Source organism: Ovis canadensis, chromosome 13, assembly GCF_042477335.2.
Source record: "Ovis canadensis isolate MfBH-ARS-UI-01 breed Bighorn chromosome 13, ARS-UI_OviCan_v2, whole genome shotgun sequence".
In the NCBI taxonomy this organism is placed as follows: domain Eukaryota; kingdom Metazoa; phylum Chordata; class Mammalia; order Artiodactyla; family Bovidae; genus Ovis; species Ovis canadensis.
Window position 1 is genome coordinate 92,355,690 of NC_091257.1, and position 22,186 is coordinate 92,377,875.

The 22,186-nt window shown below is 51.5% G+C and overlaps 1 protein-coding gene across 1 annotated transcript in view; it reads right to left on the bottom strand.

Moving 5' to 3' along the window:
- PREX1 (phosphatidylinositol-3,4,5-trisphosphate dependent Rac exchange factor 1) overlaps window positions 1-21,882 on the bottom strand; it is a 178,537-nt gene extending 156,655 nt beyond the window's left edge. The window contains exon 1 of the mRNA XM_069548769.1: window positions 21,167-21,882. Within this exon, the coding sequence (XP_069404870.1) occupies window positions 21,167-21,379 (213 nt within the window). The 5' untranslated portion in view covers window positions 21,380-21,882. The remainder of the gene's footprint in view (window positions 1-21,166) is intronic.
- Window positions 21,883-22,186: the final 304 nt, after the last annotated feature.

Here is a 22,186-nt window from a genome sequence, read left to right on the forward strand (position 1 = left end):
TGCAGGAGACAAGAGAAAGAGCAGCATCAAGACGGTCGCAGGGATGTGTCTGGGCAGATGGAAGGATGGAGACACCATTACTTAAGACAGGAGGGGCCGTGAGCAGAGTGAGCTGATACAGATCGGGAGTCGGCAATGCCCATTAGACACCCAAGGAGAGTTGCCATCGTCACTGGATATATACAGATGCTGGGAGGTCAGGGCAGAGGGCAGACTAGGAAACATTTGGGAAATGTCAGCAAAGGGATGGCAGCAAGGTGACTGAAAAGACACACTCAATCACAGAATGATGAAGAAGTGACGGGGGAGAGACGGAAGGAGCCACCCCCACCCCCTCGCCCCTGGGCTCCCATCGCCCCCGCCCCAAGTCTTCCCAACTTCGTGCTGGGGGAAAGCCATAACAGAGAAGGATAGTGATGTCAGCTCCTCCTTCTGGAAAGACCTGGAGTGGACAAAGGAGCTGCACGTACAGCTTCTCACCTGCATCCACCCCCACCCCGACTCCATCACCCAGGTGACAAACTGAGGCTCGGAGAGGGACAAGGCCAACGCCAGGGAATCCAAAGGCTGTCAGCTGGCGGAGCCGCCTGAATCGGGCCCCTGTCTGTTGACACCACATGCTGCTGCCAAACACAGCTTTTCATGAGCAGAAATAAAGAGGACACCCCCCGCACCCTGCCTTCCGGGGCTGCCGGCACAGAGGACGCGACAAAGACTGGCACATGGGGAGGGGGCTGAGAACATATCTTGGCTAGAGGCACCGTGGTGACTGGCAGACGAAAGGGCTGGCACCGAGCTGGGGAGCCAGGAGGGGTGGCCAGCACCAAATTCAGGCCAGGGTCTCCAGAGCCTCCCCATAGGCAGGGTCTCCCCACTTCTCGGATGTAGAGGCCAGCCCTGAGCCCACAGCCTCCTCCCAGGGACGGGGCATCCTGCTCTCACCTCAACACCTCTCCAAGCCCCAACTTCCTTGTCTCTAGGATAGGTGGCAAGCAAAGACATGTTTACACCATCGTTTCATCACAGCAGCTAATATTCGTTGAGCTCTCACTGTATGTCACTGATCTAGCCACCGGTCCTCAGCCTCGGCACTACTGATATTTGGGGCCAGATCATTCATGTCGTGGGGGCGGTCCTAAGGCATGGTAGGATATTTAGCAACATCCTTGGCTTCCACCCACCACACGGCAGCAGCACCCTTCCTCTGCACTGATGACAACTAAAGACGTCTGCAGCTTTGCCCAATGTCCCGGGCAGGGGAGGGGGGTGGGGGGAAGGGCAAAAAGGGCCCTCGTTTGGGAACCCCTGCTCTAGACACAGTTCTATGCTGCCCAGGATGTCAGCTCCTCAAGGACAAAGATCTTTGTCCACTGGCCAAGTCTGGGGCCCAGATTTAACTTAATGGGCCTGGATTCGGAATCTTATTCACCTATCCCATTATTCTGATTCTCAAAGGACTATGAAAGGCTTTATATGAACCAATATTTTATCCAGGTCTACCACCCATGGGTGAGAAGGCAGCAACTGTCTTTTTTTTAATCACTGAAACAATTATAACTATTATATAACTATTGAAACAATGCAAAAAACACAAAGATGAAACATCTTTCTCTGAAACCCTCCCCATTCTCAGCCCAAGGCCACCTGGGGTGCATCCTGCCCTTCTCAACTTTCCTAAAGACCCATCCAGAGGGTCTTTTTTGGCTGTTGGGTTTTTTCCCTACAAAACTGGGATCACCCTCTATGCTTGACCTTAACCTTTCTTGCTTAACAGTACAGCATGTTCAGCCCTTCACGTCAAGTGAAGAGATCAATTTCATTCCTTTAAACAGCTGCCTGACACCGCAACCATGGGTAAGCGATAACCTTTGCCTTCTCTCTGTGAACGAATATCCAAGAGGTTTCCGTTCTGCGGGGGAGGCCGTCATAAACTGGAACAAACAACTTTCTAACTTAAATCTTTACATACTGCTTCTTCTCAGCTCTATAGGCGAGATGCCCAAAGAAACTGAGTCAAAGGTTATCATGGTTTTTGACTTCTAAAAACATTGCCAGACTTACAACATGGTAAATATCATTAAATTGCTGTATATTATATATGAAAATGGTTAAGAGATTAAATCCTAAGAGTTCACATCACAGGGAAAAAAGTCTTTTTCTTTTATGTTGTAGCTATACGAGCTGATAGTCAACTAAACTTAGTGGGATCATCACTGCACGATGTACATCAAATCATTATGCCGTACGCCTTAAACTTACACAGTACTGTATGTGAATCACTTGTCATTGTTCAGTCGCTCAGTCATGTCCGGCCCTTTGCGAACCCATGGACTGCAGCATGCCGGGCTTCCCTGTCCTTCACCATCTCCCGGAGCCTACTCAAACTCATGTCCATTGAGTTGGTAATGCCATCTAACCATCTCATCCTCCAATTTATTTTCCCTCCAATTTCATTGAATTGTATCTCAATGAAGTTAGAAGGAAAATAAATGAACAAATAAGAAAACATGGCCAGACTATTCTTCCCAAAAGACAGCAGCATTAATACTCTTGATAGGAATCATGGAACTGTCCATTTCCAAACAACCACACCAGCACCGGGTATTATGACTTTTTCTGTGTGTGAGAGACAGATGATGGCAATGTTGATTGATGTGGTTACTGAGCAAGAATGTGGCTCCACATAGTTCTCATTCCACAAAACACTACCAATTCAAGAGAATTCTGACCCACACGAGGCTACGATTGTTGGGGAGCAGGCTGTCCCTCCATGGGGCCCTGAGATGTCTTTCTCCCAAGTCCCCCCCGCCATCCTTGTAAGCTGCCCCCTGAGCCTGCACCATTTCTAAGATGGATTTCACACCCAGGAATAACAAAGATGTCTTTGTCACTAGCAAAGAGGGAATGACTGTTGCCAGAACATTCTGGGTTCTGTTCATTCAAATCTCCATGTGTCAGGAGGAGGAGGGTAGAGTTGGGGGTGGCAGGGCGGGATGCTTTCCGCTCTGGGGCTAACCTCAGGGGTAGATGCTGCCTTGGGCAGAGCTGGAGCAGCCCCAAACTCCGTCATTCACTCACTGGTTTATTCCACAAATATTTGCTGAGTGTTTGTCAGGCATTCTGGAAAGCCCTTTACAGTGCATGCAATTCATACCCACAGCCTGATAAGAGAAGTAACACCATTAACCCCATTTTACAGATGAGAAAACTGAGGCTCAATGAAATTAAAGCCAGGACCCAAGGTCACACAGCTAATGAACAACCCAGGAACACAAAGGAGCAGCAAATAATTAACTTCTAACCACCCGCAGAACACCCCAGACCCCAGCTGTCGCCTTGTTCCACCTGGGCTACTACCACGCAGCCTCGCCCCTCTGCCTCCATGCTGCCCCCCTACAGTCCATTCTCCCCTGGTAACCAAATGGATACGCGAGATTGGTCCCTCCTTTGTTCTAAAGTTCCAAGGGCTTCCCCCTCTCTCAAAGTCAAATGTAAAGTCCTTACAATAGCCCACAATCTGCCCACCGGCCTCTCCACTCACTGTTACCTCCCTGACTTCACCTCCAATTCATTTTTCACCTGGCTCACTGCCTCCTTTCTGTTTCTGAAACACACCCCTGCCTCAGGGCTTTTGTACTTGCTATTCCCTGTGCCTAGAATGTTCTTCCCCAGATGCAGAGGTTAAGCCATTTTCCTAAAGAGGCAGAAAACTGTGAAAGTATAGTCACTCAGTCTTTGTGATCGCATGGACAGTAGCCCGCCAGCCTCCCCTGTCCATGGGATTCTCCAGGCAAGAATACTGAAGTGGGTTGTCATGTCCTCCTCCAGGGGATCTTCCCGACCCAGGGATCGAACCCAGGACTCCTGCATTGCAGGCGGATTCTTTACCACTGAGCCACCAGGGATTCAAATCCAAATTGTGTGGCCTCAGAGAAAACAAAACACACACGCGGGAGCCTCCAATGAGAGAGAAGGAGGCTGTGTGACCCTGAAGAGTTTCTGGGCGCCGAACCTCTCTGAGCCTCTGTTTCCTCGTGGATAAAATAGGTAACACAGGATCGGCTTCCCCACGAGATTCCGGGGAGGCTATGTTGCTTGAGACTTGTCCACTGAGGACATCACACACATGTGGATGCTGGTGCTATTATTAGACCCATGGCAAGAGCCAGAACGGTCAGGGAAGGTCTTTTCAGGAAGCAGGATATGACCAAGGCTTTGAAGGTAGGATGTGGAAACGCCACTGGGCAATGTGGGCAGCCCCAGTGACAACAGAGCTTCCCCGGGACCCAAGACTCAGGGGAAGGCAAAGGCTTCCAATCCGGGATGATGGTACCAGCACAGAGGAGAAGAGATGCTCTGAGCTGGCATCACTCCCCTTCTCCCAGTCCCAGGGCCCTGGAGTCTGCCTTCCAGGACTCACGGCTCCTCCATGGGCACGGGGTACAGGTGGGCCCCTCACCCATACCTGGCCGGTCAGCCTCAGTGAGGGGGGGTCTGGGCTGGGCACGTGACTCAAGACAGCCAATCAGAGCCCACTCACCCCACTGGAGCAGCCGGACCCTCCCCTAACACAAACCAAGCAAGTCCGGTCTATGTCGAAGGCATTAAACTGGTTTTCTGTCACTTGCAACCAAAGAAGCCTGAGGACCAGCACTTGCTGCTCTTTTATTGCTGCTGTTTCAAAACCTTCTAGATTTTGGAGAAACAAAGCCGAGGAGAGAAGGAGGATGCCAAGCCTCACTGGGAAGGCATCGGGGTCCTCGAGTCCAAGCGTAGGCCCCCGATGGCAACTGAGGGACCTCTGAACACCCACAGAGGAGCCCACTGCGTCCTCTCGGGGATCTGCGGCCCGGAATCTCCCAAAGGAGCCCAAGTACAGAACAAGATTCAGGAAGCAGGACAGATGAGTGTGGGAACCTCCAGTTCGACAGCTGAGATTGCAAAAAAGAAAAGAGAGTGACTGCCCACAGGCCACAGGAAGTGGAAGCTGGGGTAAGAGAATCACCCTCTCCAAGAGAGAACCACCTTCTCCCCCTCCGCTCACCTCAGATGATAGAGGGAGCACCCACAAACTGCAAAATGCATCTCAGACTCAGCTGCCTGAGTGGAAGGGGCTGGGGCAGGGGCGGGATGGGTGTCCTCCGTGATGACGATGAGGGTCACAACCTTTGGACAAAAAAGCACTTTTTTTGCTTACTAAAGGTGTTAGTAATCCTTCCAAAGGGAAAGCTGGCTGCTTTTGTTTTCTTAAAACATGTAACTCTCACACCTCCCCGGCGGCTCAGGGGTTAAGAATCCTCCCGCCAATGCAGGAGACATGGGTTCGATCCCGGGTCCAGGAAGATCCCCCGTGCTGTGAGGCAACTAAGCCTGTGCACCGTACCTACTGAAGCCTGTGCACTCTAGAGCCCAGCTCCACAGCGAGAGAAGCCACCAGTGAGAAGCCTGCACACTGTACCTAGAGAGCAGCCCCACTCACCACAACCAGAGAAAGCCTAGCACAACCGAAAATCAAGAAGTCAGCAAAATTTCCAAACAAACAGAAAAGAACATGAAACTCTCTTGGTCTGGCTTTCAGTTTTCCATCTGATGGAAACAAGGGTTAGAACTCTTCCAATGTCCTCGAGCCTTTTTTTTTTTAAGTCCAGCAGAGCGAGCACAATGGCAAATGGCAACCAACGTTGGGTTTCAATGTCGGGGACATTAGGGAAGGGCAGGGACTGTGGCAAACTGGAGACCGCAAGTCCTGTCTAAAGAAGGCGGCTGTTGTTCAGCTCCAGGCAAGTGTTCGCCTGTAGGCACGCAAGCTTAATGCGGACCGGTCTTCTGATTGTTTAAGAAATCAGAAATAAAGATTTTTATATGAAATTTCTTAATTTTTCAAGAAATGCTGACAACCAATAAAAAAAAAATTTAAGCACTGCACTGGCCTGAGGACCCCCAGTTTGGAACTCGTGGGGCTATGGACCCATGACCACTGAATGATAGTAAGACAGACAGACACACATACACATATCATATGGCCACTGAAGTCAAAGGAGCTGAAAATAAAGTTTCCCAAAACACAGGAAACCTCTGGGTACACAGGACTCCTCCAGCTCATCTGGACACAACTTAAACCCTCCCTCTCTAAGCACCTGAGCTGTCGGACAAGAGCAGAACAATCCTGGGGTTCTGCTTTCAATTCAAGTTCCATCTCAGCCACACACTGTTCACTGTTCACTGTTCACACTGTAAGCCTGAACCAACTAACTCACTGGACGGTTTTGTGCCTCAGTTTCCCCATCTGGAAAATGACACAATTGGCTGAGATAATGTCATGCTCTCTCCTAGCTCTGACAACTCAATTCTAGGATTCTAGGTGTTGGTGATTTCTTTGGGTTGGTAAAGACCACAAGGCCCTCAACCAAAGTTTCTTCAGCTTCCAGTTACTGAACTGGCAGCTTGAACAAAGACACATATGGTCCATAATTGTGAAAAGCTGAAATCTATGTAAATACTCAATATAAAAGGGATGGTTAGATGATAATAATAATTTTATTAGTATATTATTATACTATGTTATTATAGTATATTATTATATTGTGTTATTATAATATACCACATTATTACATTATGTTATTGTAATAATTATTATAACTATAGCTAATATACACCAAGCATTTACCATGTGCCAGGCATTGCTTTGAGAGCATGACAGGTCTTAATTCATCTAATTCCCCATCAGTCTAAGGGCTGGGCAGTAGCTTCAGAATGAAGCGGGCCCAGGTAAAGCAATTTGTAAGTAACCAGGATTCTGATGCAGGAAGGAGAAGCCCCTTCCAGGGCGCAAGAGTGGGCTCTTGTCTAGCACTCAGAAATGAACTGCCCGAGGAGACACCCGTGCTGATAAAGCAAGAGGCTTTATTGGAAGGGGGCGCCTAGGTGGAAAGCAGCGGGGTAAGGGAGCCCAGGAGAACTGCTCTGCCACGTGACTCACAGTCTCGGGTTTTAGGGGAACGGGGTTCTTTTGTGGCTTGTCTCTGGCCAGTCATCTTGTTCGGCCCATAGTCTGATTCAGGGTCCTTCCTGGTGGCACGTGCATCGCTCAGCCAAGATGGAAGCCAACGCAAAGGATTCTGGGAGGTTGGTCATCTCCCTCCTCCCTCTTCTGATCCCTCCCGAATGTTCCCAGTCAGTTTTCGGCAGCAGCACCACGTTCCTTATCGGTGCCTCCTGTTGTGAGACAACTCAGGCAAGTGGGGCTGGTCAAGGTGGGCGGTTTCGGTCAACAGTTTCCTAACAAGTCAGCTTGGACAGTGCGGACCCAGAGACCCATGTTTCAGTACAGAGCCATCAAAAGCTTAGCAATGAAGTGTGCTTGGCGGTGACACAGGAGCTGCACAGAAGAGGCAAGAGAGAACATCACACCGTGTGTGTGGTGTGATCACACCTCGGCTGAAACAACACGCAAAGAACAAGCAGGAAATGTACCGAAAGGTGAAACAGCTGTTTGGAAGGGTGAGACCTTTTTGCTTGTCTTTATTTTCCAAAAGTTCTACGACGAGCAAAGTGACAGCGAAAACAGCCCACGCAAAGAGTGTGTCCCTGGGAGTCAGCTCAACGCACAGCACCTACTATCCTAGTCTACTCCACCAAATCCTCTCCTCTCAGCCACCAGCCTGAGGACCCAGATGTCTGCCTACCCTGTGACTGCTGAATCCCCAGTGTCAACACACCCAGGAACACAGCACACACTCAATAAAATGTGTGCGAGGGAGAAAAAGAGATCTCCCCATTTCACAGCCAAAGAAACTGAGGCCCCCCAAAAAAAAGAAACTGAGGCCCAAGAGCCATCTGCCCAAGGTCACAGAGCTGCTAAGTGGTGGCCTGGGGACAAAAGTGGGAGAACTACATCTCAGCAGAGAGTTTCTACCACCCACACAAGGGGTAAAAGTCACACCCAGTCAAAATCACCAGTGAAGTCAACTGAACACAATGCATGATCCAGGACTGGATTCTGGAGATGGGGAAAGAGGGGAAAGTGAAGTCGCTCAGTCGTGTCCGACTCTGTGCGACCCCATGGACTACAGCCTACCAGGCTCCTCCCTCCATGGGATTCTCCAGGCAAGAGTACTCCAGGAAAGAGGGGGGTTGGGGGGGGGGGAGTATAAAGAACACTTTTGGAAAAACAGGTGAAATTTGAATACAGATTGTGGGCTGTATAATTCACTACCAATGTTACATTTCCTGATTTTGTTCAGTGTACTGTGGTTATAGCAGAGAATATCTGTGTTCTTAGGAGATTGTCTAGGGGCATCATGTCTGCAATTATTCTCAAATGGATCAAAGGAAACAAAACTCTGTGTGTGTGTGTGTACATGCATGTGTGTGTGGGAGGTGGGAGAGGTGGAGAGGGGAAAGAAGAGGGGAGAATTATAAAACAAACTGGTGAACCTAGGTTAAAGGTCTATGGGGTGCTCTCTATTCTTGAAATGTCAACACTGAAAGGTACCCAAAAATGAACTTTGAAAAAGTGAATTAAAATGTCCACAAATAGAGCACACTGGAGTTTTACGTCTAGACCTCTGAACATGTGCAGAAATGTGTAACATATACAGCCAGGTACATACATAAAGTATCATTTTACCATACTTGGTTCCATCTGAGAGAGTCTGTAATAAAAGGACATAAGAGAATGTGTTTTTGACACATACACCCCCACTATATTTACGACCTTTTTGATCAGGGGGAAATAAGTCTTAAAAAAAACCACCCAGTTGGACTTCCCTGGTGGTACAGTGGATAAGAGTCTGCCTGCCCATGCAGGGGACACAGGTTCGATCCCTCCTCCAGGAAGATTCCACATGCTGCGGGGCACCTAAGCCCTCGAACCGCAGCTCCTGAGCCTGCATGCCACGAGTGCCTGTGTCCAGAGCCCGTACTCCACAGCAAGCGAAGCCACTGAAATGAGAAGAATGCACGCTACAACGAAGAGCAGCCCCTGCTCACTGCCCCTGGAGAAACCCCGCGTGCAGCAACAAGGATCCAGCACAGACAAAAAAAAAAATTTTTATTTTTTTTTAATTAATAAACTTTTAAAATTAAAAAAAAAAAAAACACCCAATCAACAGCCTGGCCTGCCATCAGCCAGTGGCTGGGACCACACAGAGCTCCCTCGGCCCTCCCAGTGTGGTAAGGGCAAGAGGCCAAGGACGCCAGTCTGCAGGCACTCCCCACGCTGAGGTCCAAGCTCCCCAAAGTCAAGGAACCAGAAGGCCTGGTGGCAGGAGCCGGCAGAGCCTCCACCACAGAGTAAACCCCATCCAATCCCTTTCGCTCGCACACTCACTCCCAAGACCCACATTAACAGAGCGCCCATTATGTGCTGGGTGCGGCAGGGCTGTCAGTGAACAGCAGGCCGGGGCCCTGACCTCGTGTGACTTGTATCCTAGTGGGGAAGACAGACACTAATCAAGTAAACAGACTATTTCAAGAGTGACAGGTACCAAGAAGGGTGTGGTGATACAGAGACCAGGACGCGAAGGCTCCCTGAGGAAGTGACACTGGGGTTACACAGCTAAACGAGAGGGAAGGGCCCCATGCACAGCATGGTTAGAGGTGCTCCAGGCAAGCGGAACAGCAAAACGAAAAGGCTGAGAAGGTGGAACCAGCCTAGCAAGTTCAAGAACAGAAAGCCCGGGACACCCTGAATGCAAAGGAAGATGAAGCTGGCGTGCTGAGCAGAGTCCAGACCTCAGAGGCTGTGTAAGCCACAGCAAGGGGTCTGGATTCAATCAGCCTGCGTTTCCTGTTCGCCTTTCCTCCAGCACAATGGGGACAGGAGAGGAAGGAGATCCAACGAAATGGCAGGATGTTAGACCTAAACCCAACCCTGTCAATAACTGCATTAATGTATATGAGCTAAACAGTCTAATTAAAAGGCAGAGACTGTCATAACGGATTTTTTTAAAAAGCACATGACCAGGATCTGAGGAGGTGAGAGTCATCACAGCAAACAGCCAGAAAGAACATAGGGACCTCAGTCCGACAGCCGCAAGGGACTAAATTCACCCAAGAAGCTAAACAGAGGTCCCCAAGATTCAGACAAGATGCTAGTCCAGCCAATACCACGACCGCAGCCGTGTGAGACCCAGAGAAGAAAACCCAGTTACCCAGTGCCCAGAATTCTGACCACAGAAACTGCAAGGTGGTCATCAATAGAGCTGCTTCAGAACACTAAATGCGGGGTAGTCTGTTACACAGCGATAGACAACGGATACACCCTCTCTTGTGATCTTGGGTAAGTGGCCTCACATTTCTGGGCCTCAGTTTCTTCATCTGCACAACTGTTAGGATGCAAAGAAAGCAGAATGTATAACAGCCTTGCCCAGGAAGTGGAGAATGGTTTATTCTGTGTCCACTTAAGTCTGTGGAGAGATTTCAGAGTGGGAGAATAGGAGGGGCCTTCATGCATTTTTGAGAAGATGACCGTTTTTTTCCTATCTTTGGGTGGGTCCCTCAGGGAAGGAGATGAATAATCTCTTCTCAAATGCCAGTCATTCCAGAGATGTCCTTTCTCCCAACTGCCTTCAGAGACAGGAGTACAGAGACCAGGAGTCCAGGGTAAGGGGACACCTGGCCAAAATGAATTCAGTTGTTTATTTCAAGCCCCAAAAATGATCTGAGGCACGCTTTTCAAGACAAGACCCCATAACTGTTCTTGAACAAAAAGAAGGGAAATACTGAGACTCTAAAACATGATGATAATTTTAATAAAAGAACAACTATCATTGATTGGAGCCTGGACATATGCCAACACTGAACAAAGTGTCCCAACCCATTTTACAGATGAGGAAACTGAGGCCCAGAGCCGGGAAACTCCTTGCCAAGGATCACAGAGCCACTGAGGGGCAGAGACACAATACAGACTCAGACAGTCTGGGCCAGACCCCGGGGCCAAAAAATCCACACAAAAATACTGAGCATTTTTATAAATCAAGACCATCATATTATTTTTTAAATATGGGAATTCCCTGGTAGTCCAGTGATTAGGACTACACACTTTCACTGCCAAGGATGTGGGTTCAATACCTGGTGGGGGAACTAAGATCCCACAAGCTGCGTAGTGCAGTCAAAAAATAAACAAATAAATGTGTGTGTGTGTGTGTGTGTGTGTGTGTGTGTGTGTACAGAGGAGATGTTTTATTTTCTTCACTTGACAGATATTTAATGAGCACCTACTATGTGCCAGGCACAGTTTATGGTGCTGGAGAGAGAGAGAAAAGGTGACAGGAAGCAGCAAGTGGGGGCAGAGTACAATTTCAAACAGGAAGCGGTTGGGGGGGTAGTCAGAAAAGACCTTCCGAAGACCACGAGGTTTAAGCAGAGGCCTGAAGGAGTAAGCCACGGGGATACTGGAGGAAGCGCACTCCAGACAGAACCAATGGGAAGACCCTGATGCAGGAGCACGCCTGGGGCCCTGAGAAAGGGCCCGTGTGGCTGGAGGGGAGCAAGGGAAGGCAACAGGACGCTCTGGAATTAGACGGCAGCGATGATTGCACAACTTTGTGAATATACCCCAAACCACTGAACTGTACTCTTGAGGGGGTAGAATGTATAGTATGTGAATCATACCTCAATGTTAAAAAAACCGTATGAAAAAAAAAGATGCCTCGGAGACGGAGGGGAGAAGAGACAGGGCAAGTGGTAAGGGACCTCCTGGGCCACCCTGAGGACCTGGCTTTGACTGAGGGCACTGGCAGCCACAGCAGGGCTTTGAACGGGGCGGTGGCACGACCTAACAAGTCTAACGAGGGTCCTCGGGCTGTGCATGGAGAGCAGACCACAAGAGGCAAGGATGAGAGCCGGGAGGCAGTGGCCAGTTCCCCAGGGTGGGTCCCCGGGCGAGTTACCCTCAGTGCCTCCATTTTTCTCATCTGTGAAGTGGGTATGAAAAAGACACGCGAGCTGACACCAGGTTAAGTGCTGTCGTGACAGCTGTGAGTGGAAGGTGGAGTCAGAGGTGCCACCGAACAGGTTTAAATCATGCAAATCAGTTTCCTGAACAGAAAACACGGGGTGCCCCTCCCTCACGGGAAGCAGGGACCTGTCTCTCACCTCAACAGCCCTCCCGGTGCAGCCTGTCCACACCCAGGCCATGAAGAGGGGCCCCAACTCCTCTCCCCGTGTGGTTGGCTTACAGCACCCACCCAGACAGAGGACAGAATCGCCCAGGTCACTAGACAGCCCAGGCACAGACGGGGGGGAGCTGCCTGTGGGAAGGGAAGATGCGGTCCTCCTCCTGGCTGGGTGCCCAGGCAGGAAGCAGGAGGTGTTTGCTGGACCCTGGGAAGGGCGTCGTGCAGTCCTGAGTTTCAGGACATCAGTCAGACCATGCCACACCCCAGGGCCTCCTCATCCCACCAAGACTCAAGCCCAAACGGCTCACCGTGCACGTGAGGTTCACGCCACCAGAACCCCTGCTGCCCACGCCAACCTGACCTCCTCTTCAGCAAGTTGAACCAGGCCCTGCCTCAGGGCCTTTGCACACGCTGTGCTCACCACCTGGAGCACGCTTCTCTCAGTTCCTTCCTCGGCGGGCTCCTTCTCAGCCACCTCTTCAGAGGCCTCCCTTGACCGTCTCATCTCAACAGATGACACCACCTCCGTCACCAGGGTACCTCCACCTTCCTTTCTCCTCAGTACACCCACTCCAAACTGTGTGCTGCTGCTAAGTCGCGTCAGTCGTGTCCAACTCTGTGCGACCCCATAGAGGGCAGCCCACCAGGTTCCTCTGTCCCTGGGATTCTCCAGGCAAGAATACTGGAGTGGGTTGCCACTGCCTTCTCCCCAAACTGTGTGGACTTGAGCAGTTTCCTCAGCCTCTCTGGGCCTTGGCTTCCCCAGGAGCAAAATAGATATAATGACAGTCTCTATTCCAAAGGTTGCTGCAAGGGCTCGAAGAGATAATTCATACAGTACCTGGCACCCAGCAGGACCTCAATGGCTTATCTTATCATGATTACACCTCTCGTCACTTTCTCAAGCGATCTCTTTTTGTACTGTATGAAGATTCCACGAGGGCAAGAACCTTGTCCATCTTGTACTGGCCATGTGCCAACATCTAGCCCATATGTCTGACACTTAGTAGGTGCTTAACCTCTGTTTGTTTAAGAAGTGAATTTGTGAATGAAAGCATTGACTGCCTATACCCCACGGTGACTCTGGCCTCACTCCTCCTAGGAGCAGCTTCTTGCAGAAGCTACCCACCCTCCCCAGCAACTGGCCACCTGCCTCTACCAACCTTCAGTGTCCCTAGGCCAGCCAGCCTGAAATAGCCTCACCTCTCCTGGCCCAGAACCAAGGGATCAGTTGGAACTGGGCGGTAAACACAGATTGTGTGTCTGACCACATGACAGAAGAAGGGTGGACGGGCAGAGTCCCTTCTGGCCCTCAAAGAGTCAAGAAAATAAAAATAAACCTAAAAATCCAGACTCGTCTGGGAGTCTGAAGGGCTTCCCTCCTTCCTCAGGGCTTCCTTCTGTGGCATGTACTTCGGGGAGACTGATCTTGCCCCAGGACCCAGCTGCACCAGGTATGTGAGTGACTACACTCGATCCCTGCAGCCACCCTCGGGGGACTACAACCATCTTACAGATGAGGAAACCAGGGCTCACAGAAGCAAACCGACTCATCCAAGGTCATACGGGGGCAGAGCTGCATTTCAAACACAGGCTGTTTTTGTCTCCAGTCTGTGCCTTTAACCATGAACCCAAGACACACCGCAGAGTGAAAAATACAAACCATATCACGCCATTTATGTAAACACATACACATTCACACACACACACATATCAGTGCTACACATGTAATTGCCTTCAAGTGGGCCAAAAGCAGAGCTGGTGATCAAAGGAGGTTTCAGCCAGTGATTCCCAGCCAGGGGCTATTTTGCCCCCAGGGAACATGTGACAATGTCTGGAGACACTTCTGATCGCCCCAACAGGGGGAAGGGGACGCTACTGGAATCTAGTAAGTGGAGGCCAAGAATGCATCTGAAATCCTGCAACACACAGGACACCCCCACAAAGAATAATCCTGCCCAATGTGTCAATAATGCCAAAGGTTGAAAGATGCAGAGATTCACCCCAAATCAGTTACTAGGGCTGGAAGTGCCCCTTGTAGAACCTGTTTAAGGGGGACAGTGGATCCGGGCTAAAACACAAGTCCCAGAGAAGGCCCCCAAGCCTTCTCTCTCCAGAACTCTCAGGATGGAACCCCGACCAGCAGCAGTCACCACCCTTGACCAGGGCTCACCTCCCTCTGGGGGATGCAACTTCTACAGGGGGTCCCTCTGGGGACCTCACCTGCAAAACAAGGAGATTCAGACCCTCCCTTCACCCCTGGCTTGCTCACAAGTTCTATGTCTCCTAAATTCTGGGGCAGGAACCAGCTCTGACCTCACCTGGTGCTTTCAAAACAAAGCCAGTGGGACAGCAAACTCTGGTTACCCACTTCCCACTAGGGTTCCAGCCAGAGAACCTATGTCTATTGGAGAAGAGAAAGCACAAAAATCTGGGAGGTAAAGTTCTGCAGCGAGGCACAGCCTACTTCAAAGACTCAACTTTTACAAACGCTTTAAGAGAGGGCCAGCTATCAAGCAGAGAGGATGTGGGTTTCTTAATCTGAGGGTGTGGCCCTGAGTCCAACAGCTCTTCTGCTCACTGGCCTGATAAAAGGGACACTCTCGAAGAAAGTGGTGCCCTTGAAGCCTCCAAAAGCCAGGGACACCAACCCCATCCATCTCTTCTTAAAGTGACAGAGCAACAGTTACAAGAGCAAGCATTGGAATAATAGTGAGTGGGTGTCTGGGATGTTTGTTTGAAGAACACATTCATTCAAATGCATGAGTTCGAGCATCCCTGTTGACTCATCTTTCTCATAAGGACAAGGACCACGTCTGGCCCGTTGGCGGCTGCATCGTCGTGGCCTGGAACACGGACTGGAATACACAGCAGATGCTCCCTCTACCTCTGAAAAAAGCAGTCTAATTTCTTTATGGCTTTACCTGTACATAGCTGTGCCTGCCATACACAAAAGAGGGGCCCCACCTAACTCCTGCTGATGCTAAGGTTTTTATCATCACAAAATTTTCACTGCCGTCCTGATGACATTCAGCCCAATACAAAGTGGGCTGGTCCTGGGTCCCTCGCATCCTAAAGCTCAGATCATTTGGATCGCTGGACTTAATTCTTGCCCATTTGGGCAGCCCAGAGGTCTCACAAAGGCAGGAATGTGGATCGTGAGCACAGCACCCTGTTGGGGCAGTTCAGGGTAATGTTAAAGAACGTGGACTGTGCAGTCACACTACCTGGGTTTGAATCCCAGTTCCGTCAAACTGTGTGACCCTGGGAAACTGACTTGACCTCTCTGTGCTTTTGTTTCATTTGTAGAACAGGAAGCACAATAACACCTGGAAATTTGGAGCTGATACACAGAGAATGCTTTTCTGGGACTTACAAACATCCAGCACTATGTACGTCTTAGCAAAATTATTATTACTATTGCTGTGCTTTCAACTAATAATCAGGCTGAAAGTACAATAATTCCTTCTGTTGGCAAGCTGTAAAAAATATATTCTCATAGTTAGTTAGTTAGTTAGTTCAGTCACTCAGTCGTGTCCGACTCTTTGTGATCCCATGAATTGCAGCACGCCAGGCCTCCCTGTCCATCACCATCTCCTGGAGTTCACCCAGACTCACGTCCATCGAGTAGGTGATGCCATCCAGCCATCTTATCCTCTGTCGTCCCCTTCTCCTCCTGCCCCCAATCCCTCTCAACATCAGAGTCTTTTCCAGTGAGTCAACTCTTCACATGAGGTGGCCAAAGTACTGGAGTTTCAGCTTTAGCATCATTCCTTCCAAACACCCAGGGCTGATCTCCTTTAGAATGGACTGGCTGGATCTCCTTGCAGTCCAAGGGACTCTCAAGAGTTTTCACCAACACCACAGTTCAAAAGCATCAATTCTTCAGTGCTCAGCCTTCTTCACAGTCCAACTCTCGCATCCATACATGACCACTGGAAATACCATAGCCTACATATGCTTAATTTTACATGGAAAGGGCATTTCAAATAGCATTTCTTAGAACCTTTTTTTCCCTTTTTTTTTTAATCTTTCTGCTTGCCTTTCTTCACAAGATACACCTCTATCCATCCTTTTCTCCCAATTCCTGTCATGTCATACATACAATGTATATCATATTATGGTTATTGCTTATATTCCCAAGGCGGAACTTCTGAGCATCCTCCTTTGCACAACACAACCTTGTGAAACCCCCCCCCCCCCGCCACGTCACCGGGCAGGTCATTCTGTGACTGCAAAATTTAAGAGGCACCCCCCACCCCCACTCCCCAGCATCGCTCCCTAGTGTCAGACTAAGAGTACAAAAATCTTTAAAAAAAAAAAAGTGACAACACAAAACCACAGTTTCTTGTTTTGGCAACCAGAGCTCCAATGAGAAGAAAAGCTTTCGTCTCCTACCCCCAGAAAGCAGAAGCACAGAAAGCATTCTGGGAGCTCTCTGCCTCTTGTTCCTCAGGGACCCCGGCCCAGCCAGTTCAGGAAGACCCTCTGGGAGTCTGAGAGTGACCCGTCTTTGTCCTGTCCTGGTATTCAAATCCTGGCTTTACTACACACTGTAGGTGGCCCTGGGCAGGTCACCAGCCTGCTCTGTGTCTCAGTTTCCCCCTCTGTTTAATGGGCACAGTATAGCAGCTGCTGCCTCATGGAGGAACGGGGAGCCCTTTCTCTCATCAGAGAGCCAAGGGGAGCCCTTCAGGGGTCTGCTGACCACCCCCGACACAGGAGTCTCTCTGCCCATCCACCCAGGCTGGATGACACATCCTTTAGGAAAGCCATTGGCAGCTGTCCCCAAAGGCAGCCTCCTTGACTTGTAGGTGGAGACCCCAAACCAATATAAGCATGAGGCAAGTGGGTTCAAGGATCACACGGCCTCTTTTTAAGGGGGAAGACTTTGAGCCCCAAAAAGACCAACTCTTCTGCCCCCCCAATGCTGCACATCCCCTCAAAAAGCTACCAGAGCATTCTGGGCACCTACTGTGTGCCTGGCACAGTGCTAACAGCGATAACCTCAGGCTCACTGGAAATGCAAACTTTCCTCTATGAGGCAGCAGCTGCCATACTGTGCTCATTATGCAGATAGGGAGACTGAGACACGGAGCAGGCTGGTGACCTGCCCAGGGACACCTACAGGCAGTGTGGAGTAAAGCCAGGGTTTGAACACCAGCAGCCTGGCCCCAGAGCCCCAACCTCAACCCTCACGCCATAAAGAGGCAGGGAGTACAGAGCAGGAACCCAGCAGCCTGATATTTCCATTCTTCTAAGCTGTGCCCGTTCTGCGGAAGAGACAGGCGTCACAGAGGGGAAGTAACCAGAGGAAGCCCAGGCAGAGGGTAAGGGTCACACAGACCTGGGTTCAAATCCCAGTTCTGCCACCTCCATAAGTCACGAGTCAAGCCCTTTATAAGCCAGAGGCAGTCTGTGAAGTGGCTGCAGACATGAGTTCCAGGGTAGGCAGCTATCTACATGAACAGCTCACTTAAACTATCTTTGCCTCAGCTTCTTCATCTGAAAATGGGGATAAGACAGCACTTCCTTCACAGGGGTGCTGGAAAGATCAAATGAATGGATAGAAGGGTAAGAAATGAATCAGTGTCAGCCCCTACACAGTAATGACAGGCAGTAATATCACTGTCATTATCATTATTAACAAGAGCATACCCAATGCACCTAAAACTGCCAGGGCTTCTAAAGGCTGAGACCCCAGGTTCTCAAAATCCGAGGCATCTTCTCCTGCCACCTCTAGAGGGTCCTCCAAGAGAGATCCAGCATCAATACGAGAGGGCTGTCCTTCCCTTCCCATGGCTCTTCAATAAACAGACAGAAAATACGGCACCAAAGTCATCAGGCCCCACTGGAGATAAGGGAGGAAGTGCAAACCAACTCCTGAAGGAGGTAAGGAAAGACGGGGAGATTCTGGAGGAGCCTGAGAGCCCCCAAACCCAGAACCAAACAAAACCACTAGTTCTGGAATGTAGATGGTCAAAAGGAAATTCACCCAGAGTTCCTGTCCTCCTTTCAGTAACGACTCAGATCTCATTTCCTCCAGGCAGCCCTCCCTGACTACTCCTGCTTGCTGGCTACTAGAATCCTATAATCCTAATCATCTGTAATCTTTAAGTATCATATAACAATTAACTATAATAACTCATATTTAGAATTGCCTTACAACCTGCTAGGCAATGTTCTAAGTGCTTTATATATATATTAATATAATTCACTTATCCTCTTCAAAACCCTATAAGATGTACTATCATTCTCCATTTACAGATGAGGAAAGTGAGGTTCAGAGAGGTTATGCCACTTGCCTAAGGTCACAGAGCCCAAGGACCTGACCCCCAGCAGTCTGGCTCCAGAGCTCAACCTCATACTTGGATTTCTGGAAACACTCATATATTGCCACCCTTGGCTAGAACATGCCCTTCTCCAGCACAGAAACTTAAGACCTGGTTTTTCTGCATTTCCCATAATGCTCAGTTTACCACAGAGGCTTCACTTCTACTGGCAAGGGGACCTTAAAACGAGGGACTCAAGGAGGCCAGGGCAGCCCTTTGAGACCTGCCTCTGCCACATGGAATTAAAAGCAAGGAGGGATTACCCAACATTTCTTCCAAGCAGGAACAGTCCCTCAGTAAGTATAACATAAAGGCTGGGAGGAGGGAGTGGGAAGACAGGAGAGATTCACAGCCTGCAGGCTGCCAGCCTGGCTGCCATGGAAAGCCTTCGTAATTAGCAGTTCGTGAAGCTCCAAGCCCTGGGTTTTCAAAACTGAAAGACCTTGGGTTGTTTGGGGACCGTTTTTGAGAAAGCAAAACAAGAGAGGTCTCCTGCAGCTCACAACTGAGGTACGGCTGATCAAGTTACACAATCAGTCCGTTTGCTGGCACAAGCTTGGGGACACCCAAAAAGACAAGGCAGAAAGAAAGCCTGGCTTCCCCTCCCTGCCTCTGACAAGTGGAGAAACTGAGGCCAGGACAGGTGCGAGAGTGATCCAAGATGTCAACGTCAGAACCAGCTCATCTCAAAACAGACGGGGCAGTCCAAAAGAAAGAAAAAGGATGAATTCAGCAGATTCAAAGTGTCAAGGCGATGATATGGAAGTGTAGAAGTCTTTTATCTTTTTCCTGTTCTTTTTTAATAAGAATGACTCTAATCAATTTCCATTATTTCAGCTTCCTTGGACTCTACACGTGGACAATTTAAAACCACGGTGAACCCAAACACCATCTCCTATCTCTTCTGAAAGGCACCACACCATCCAGGGCAAGGATGTGGGAGTACTGGGTATCTTCTCTTCCCCATTAATGTAAAAACTGGCTTGTCTTTGCTCTTTCTCTTCCAGACTAAGAAGCAGGGAGTGGCTCAGAAGGAGAAGTGAGGAGTTCCCTGGAAGCTGACATTGCTCAGAGACACCAGGACTGCCTAAATCTTTAATTCAGAAACTGCCAGCTTCAAACTGAGCAGATTTTTTTTTCTCTCTCTTTTTTCTGTGAGAGAGGGAGGGATGGGAAAGAAATGCCAATCCTGCTTCATTCTCATAGGCTTTTCTAGAAGGGTCCTTCAGCCAAAAGGTTTTCAATGCCTCCGCACAACTCTCCACCACCACCCCCTCAACACACACACACATACACACACACACACACACACACACACACACACACACCTCCTTTCACAGAGAGAAGGGCTCCATCCTCCTGGAGTTAAAACTCAGACCTCACACAGCCTCGGCTGCACCCCTAAGCCACAGGGGATCCCAGAGGATGCCAGAGCCTCCCTCTTTCCCGGGGGAGACTGGGAACTGCAGGGCCTGGCTCTGGGGTTTCTGAAGGAACCACCAACTGCCCCCTCTGCCCGCTGTCCCCCAGCCCTTCCTGCACCAGGATTAAAAGACTTCCTAGAGCAGAGAAGGGAGTAAATGAGGTCCCAGCAGGAGGCTGGGAGATTAAAGCCCTGCCAGTCTCCTAACTTCCAGCCAGGCTGCCTCTGACCCACCCCCTCCACCCCCTAGCCACTTTTCTCACTTCCTAGGACGGTAGGGAAGTGGCCCCTTCCTCCCTCTCACAGACTAAAAAAAAAGAAGAAGAAGAAGAAAGAGAAGAAACGACAACAACAACAAAGAAATGCAGTACAGAACAGACTGCCCTGGTTCAAAATCCAGTATCCCCGGTTAAACAGCTGTTTGATTCTGGGCAAGTTACTCAGACCCTCTGGAGCTAAAAAATTCTCCCATCTGAAAAATGAGGGAGGTATTCGTCCCTACTTCGTGGGCCACTTGGGAAGGTCCAACCTTCTCATGACATACGTAGGCGCCTGGCACATAATAAGCGCTCAGTTATTTTATAGAATCTGATGCCAGTGGTTTGGCAACTTGAGGTTGGGGGTGGAGGGGGATGGGATGGAACCGGCGAGTCGTGAGTTTGAAACCCACTGTCCCCCAGCCCCAGCAAATGCGTGTGCGTGGGAAAGAGGAGTCCTACCGAGGGGCTTTGGCGACCTCTGTTCTTGCTCCAGGCTTTGGGTTTTATCCTACTATGCGGGGCGCGCAGGGATGCTGGGCTCGAGGATTTCCAGGGTCCGTCCTAGATGAGTAGTCCGCGGTGCACTAGGTGGCCAAGAAATCCCCGTAGAGGGGAACGTGGCAAAAACGCAGGAGCCCGAGCTCTCGGCGCCTGGGTCCCAAAGACCCTGCCTCACGGATTTAACTAATTTTAAAACTATTTGAAACGGGGCGCCGGGGGTAGAAAAAAAGACAAAAGGGCAGAGTATGGGGCGGGGGAAACGGAGTGCAGGAGACCCCGGGTTGGGGCTGGACCGCTGGCCGGTAAGAGAGGCGACAGCCCAGCTCCGGAGCAGCCCTATCACCCCAACGGCTCTGCGCGCCCCGCGGGATGCCTCTGAGGCGATCCTCGCGAACCCCTCCCCGGGGAACGTGGCCACAGGTTGTGGGGAGCCACGCCGGAGCCCACCCCCACCCCCGCCGATCTCCGCAGCAGGGCTGGCGGCCGGAGCGGAGACTGTCCCCGCGATCCCCCGGGGGCGACACTCACCGACTGCAAGAAGCGCAAGGTGCCCACGTAGTCCCTCTCGGTGCCCAAGATCTCGTTGAGGACACAGAGGCGGAGGCGCAGCTGGCGCTCCGACTCCCGGGCGGCTGTACAGGGGCCGGAGTTGGGCGCAGCGGCGCCGTGAGCCAGGGGGTCCGGCGGGGCACTGCCCCCAGCCCCGTCGCCACCGGGATCGCGGCCGCCGGACACCTCCATCCTAGCGCGGCCGCGCGGCACCAGCTCCTTCCCCCGGCGCGGAGATCGCGCAGAGCGGCGACTCAGGCGTCCAGGCGCCCCATCCCGGACGGGGCGCGCCGGCGGGCCGGGCTCAGCGGCGGGCCCGGCGCATGGCGCGGCGGGCGGGCTGGCGGGCGGGCTGGCGGGCGGGCTGGCGGGCGGGCTGGCGGGCGGGCCTGGGGGCGGGCGGCCCGGGCGGGGGGCGGAGGCAGCGGGCGGAGGCCGGACGAGGGGCGGGAGGGGGCCGGCCCTCGGGGCTCCGGGACGGCGGGCCCCGCCGCCCAGGGAGCGTCGGCCAAGTGCCACGCCGCGCCGCGGCCGCACAGGCGCTCCGCGCGCGCCCCGCTCCCCCTGGAGACGCGGCGCGGCTACGTCGGAAGCTCGGCTCAACCCGAGCCGGACCACCGGGCTTCTCGGGTGAGAGTCTTCCGCTCGCGGCCCCGCGGAGCCTTGAGGCGCCGAAGCAGTGCGGCCGGCTCCCCGGCTCTGCGCCGGGACGCGTGGCGCCCGGCTCCCCGCCCGCCGCGGGCTACGCCACTCCCACCCCGACACACGCGACCCCCGCCGCGCGCAGCACGCGCGCGCAGGGCCGGCTGCCGCTCCGGCTGAGTCAACACCCGCCTGGGGAAGCTGGCGGCAGGGCCGCTCGGGAGCAAGCCCGCCTCGCCTCGCCGCGCTCACCCCTAGCGGCCCCCGAAAAAGGCTGCCAACCTTGCCCGCTGCCCTCGGGCGCTCCCACGACCTTGGGAAGGAAGACGCGCGGCTCGGCTCTCTCCTTCTCTCTCT